Source organism: Rhagoletis pomonella, unplaced genomic scaffold (genome assembly GCF_013731165.1).
Source record: "Rhagoletis pomonella isolate Grant_MI unplaced genomic scaffold, Rhpom_1.0 Rhpom_scaffold_00001, whole genome shotgun sequence".
Taxonomy (NCBI): Eukaryota; Metazoa; Arthropoda; class Insecta; order Diptera; family Tephritidae; genus Rhagoletis; species Rhagoletis pomonella.
The window spans coordinates 81,744,704-81,747,065 of record NW_023458555.1 but is presented as its reverse complement, the minus strand read 5'-3'; the positions used below and the strand labels follow the sequence as shown (position 1 = coordinate 81,747,065).

General features: G+C 35.2%; 1 protein-coding gene across 2 annotated transcripts; it reads right to left on the bottom strand.

The window, feature by feature from the left end:
- Positions 1-539: 539 nt before the first annotated feature.
- On the bottom strand, positions 540-2,013 carry LOC118752250 (putative nuclease HARBI1). 2 transcript variants are annotated; one of them, XM_036487113.1, is made up of 3 exons: positions 1,575-2,013; positions 1,235-1,518; positions 540-1,147 (listed from the first exon to the last, which is right to left on the bottom strand). In XM_036487113.1, exons 1-3 carry the CDS (start codon positions 1,775-1,777, stop codon positions 558-560), a joined length of 1,077 nt encoding a protein of 358 aa, XP_036343006.1. In that variant the 5' UTR covers positions 1,778-2,013; the 3' UTR covers positions 540-557. The 2 variants fall into 2 exon arrangements, with proteins under 2 accessions (XP_036343006.1, XP_036343012.1); XM_036487119.1 differs by lacking the exon at positions 540-1,147 and having other exon boundaries at positions 1,154-1,518.
- Positions 2,014-2,362: the final 349 nt, after the last annotated feature.

The window sequence follows — 2,362 nt, the reverse complement described above, 5'->3', positions numbered from 1 at the left end:
CGCTAAAGAAACAGTAGCCAGTAAATTTAAATTACTAGCCGAGGAAAAAAATGGCATTGGTATCGGCCCAAAAAGAACTTATAGACATTGAATTAAAAGATAAGGAAGAAATACTAGAACACAACCGCCTATTAAGAAAAATGGAAATTGAAGAAGCGAAAAAAAGATACGAATACGATGAGCAAGAAAGGCGGGAACATAACCGGATATTGAGACAAATGGAAATAGAGGACAAGAAGAAGAAATTAGAGCACAATGAGGCGATTAGAAGTCTTGAGCTGGAAAAATATAGGCAAACTTTGTAAAAAGAAGTTTAAATGAAGGCTGTCCGATGTTCACAAGTCCAGATACAAGATCGAATCTTGAAGAAAAAACTATGTGAATATTCAAGTGAAACTATTAATCTTTATATACTACATTTAAGCTTCTCTGTTCAAAAATAAAAACTAAATGAAAACCCGTAAACTAAAAATTAAAACAAATTCTCTTTTGTTAAACTAAAGGATATGTTTATTCAACAACATATGAGAAACAGAGGGTTTGTTTAGCAATAAAATTCATAATCGTCCAAAATATTGATCTATAAGCGCTTGACGGGCCCGATTTCCTGGAGAGGTTCTAGAAGAACTGTTGGTATTTTGTATTTCATTCCGGCTGTCTACAGTTTCTATCATTGCAGGGTACTCAGCATCGACAACAGGATCCGGATCTGCTTGTTGACGAGCAATATTGTGGAGAACACAAGTAGCTATAATAATTCCAGGTACTCTGCTCCAGTGCACTTGGATTCCTCTGGACAATATTGGAAATCTTCTTTTCCAAACTCCAAAAGTTCGCTCTATTGTATTTCGACTTCTTATCTGTGACTCATTGTACAGAGATTGCGCTGATGAACTCACATTTCCTAATGGAGTCATCATAAATGTGGTTTGAGCATAACCACTATCTCCAAGCAAACAGAAATCACCATATGCTCCCTGAACAAAATATCTGCGCTGATTACAATTGTCCCAAATGTGAGAATCATGAGAAGACCCATGCCACCTTGCAACGACATCGGTAAACAATAAATCTGCAGAACAGATTGCTTGGGTGTTTACTGAAAAGTAACCCTTTCGATTCCTATATATTTCCGCATATTCCCCTCCTCAAATTGAAGTAAACTTAAGTATACAAGTTTCTACTCCTGCTAGTGGCAAATACATAAATTGTACCTACATATGGATGTACATACCTGGCGACTTTATCCTGACATGAGTGCAATCTATAGCCCCAATGACCCGCGGAAATCGAGCAATTTCATAGAACTTCACTGCAGCTTTCCTCATGTCTTCTACCTCTGTCGGCATTCGTATAAATTCTGGGTACAAACGTGCTATAGCATCAGTAACTTTATGCACGATTCTGCTTGCAGTAGACTCATGGACACCAATGAAGTCCCCACACGTTACGAGTTGACTACCCGTAGCATAGAATCGCAATGCACATAGTAACTGGTTCATAGGAGATATTGCATTGCTATGGAACAAGTCAGTATTATGTTTAATGTGAATAAATTGAGCCGAAGTACCAACCTCTTTGAGCATTCTAACCACGGTTTAAGCTTGTCTAAAAGGAAAATAACGCTTTCCTTTTGCAAGCGAAATCTCCTGTGGAATGCTTTCTCTCGCAGATCATTATAATGATCACTTCGCTCCGCTGTTGATCTATTATAGAAATCTGAGTTGACGTAATCAATGATTTCCTCATCATCGTCAGAATGCACCAATTCGTTCATCTTTTCATTTATTTACATAAAATATTTCACAATTTAAAGAATTTAAATTTTATTTGTATTTCTAGTTTTCGGCAGAACTGACACTAACTTAACAATTTAACCCTCAAAATTTTGTGGGTTAAATATTTAAGTTTTTATCTCTGAGTTAATGCCTAACCTACTGTTGTGCAAGCCAATTTATTAATTTAACCGGTAAACTTCGAGTTAAATAGATAACCTGCTGTTCTGCAAGTGGGCCTTAGTAAATTATTTTCACCATTGTATATTCCGTAGTATAAAGTTAAATTTATTTTCATAAATCACAACTTAATCATCCTCTGGGAATCCTAAACTCCGCATAATAAAATTTAATAATGTAGGAACTGAAAATAAATCAAATTCCGTTACATAGCAGAACTATATCGTCGCTGGAATAATGAAATAGTGTAACATGAAAAGTATAGTTTTGAGAAAAACGAATTGAAAGTTTTTATAAACCATTACAAACCATACAAATACAATTTCGTTTTTCGGGAATAAATTAGTGAGCCAAAGAGATATTTAAGAAAACTAAAGATTTTTCTAATAGATTAAAGGATTGTCTAT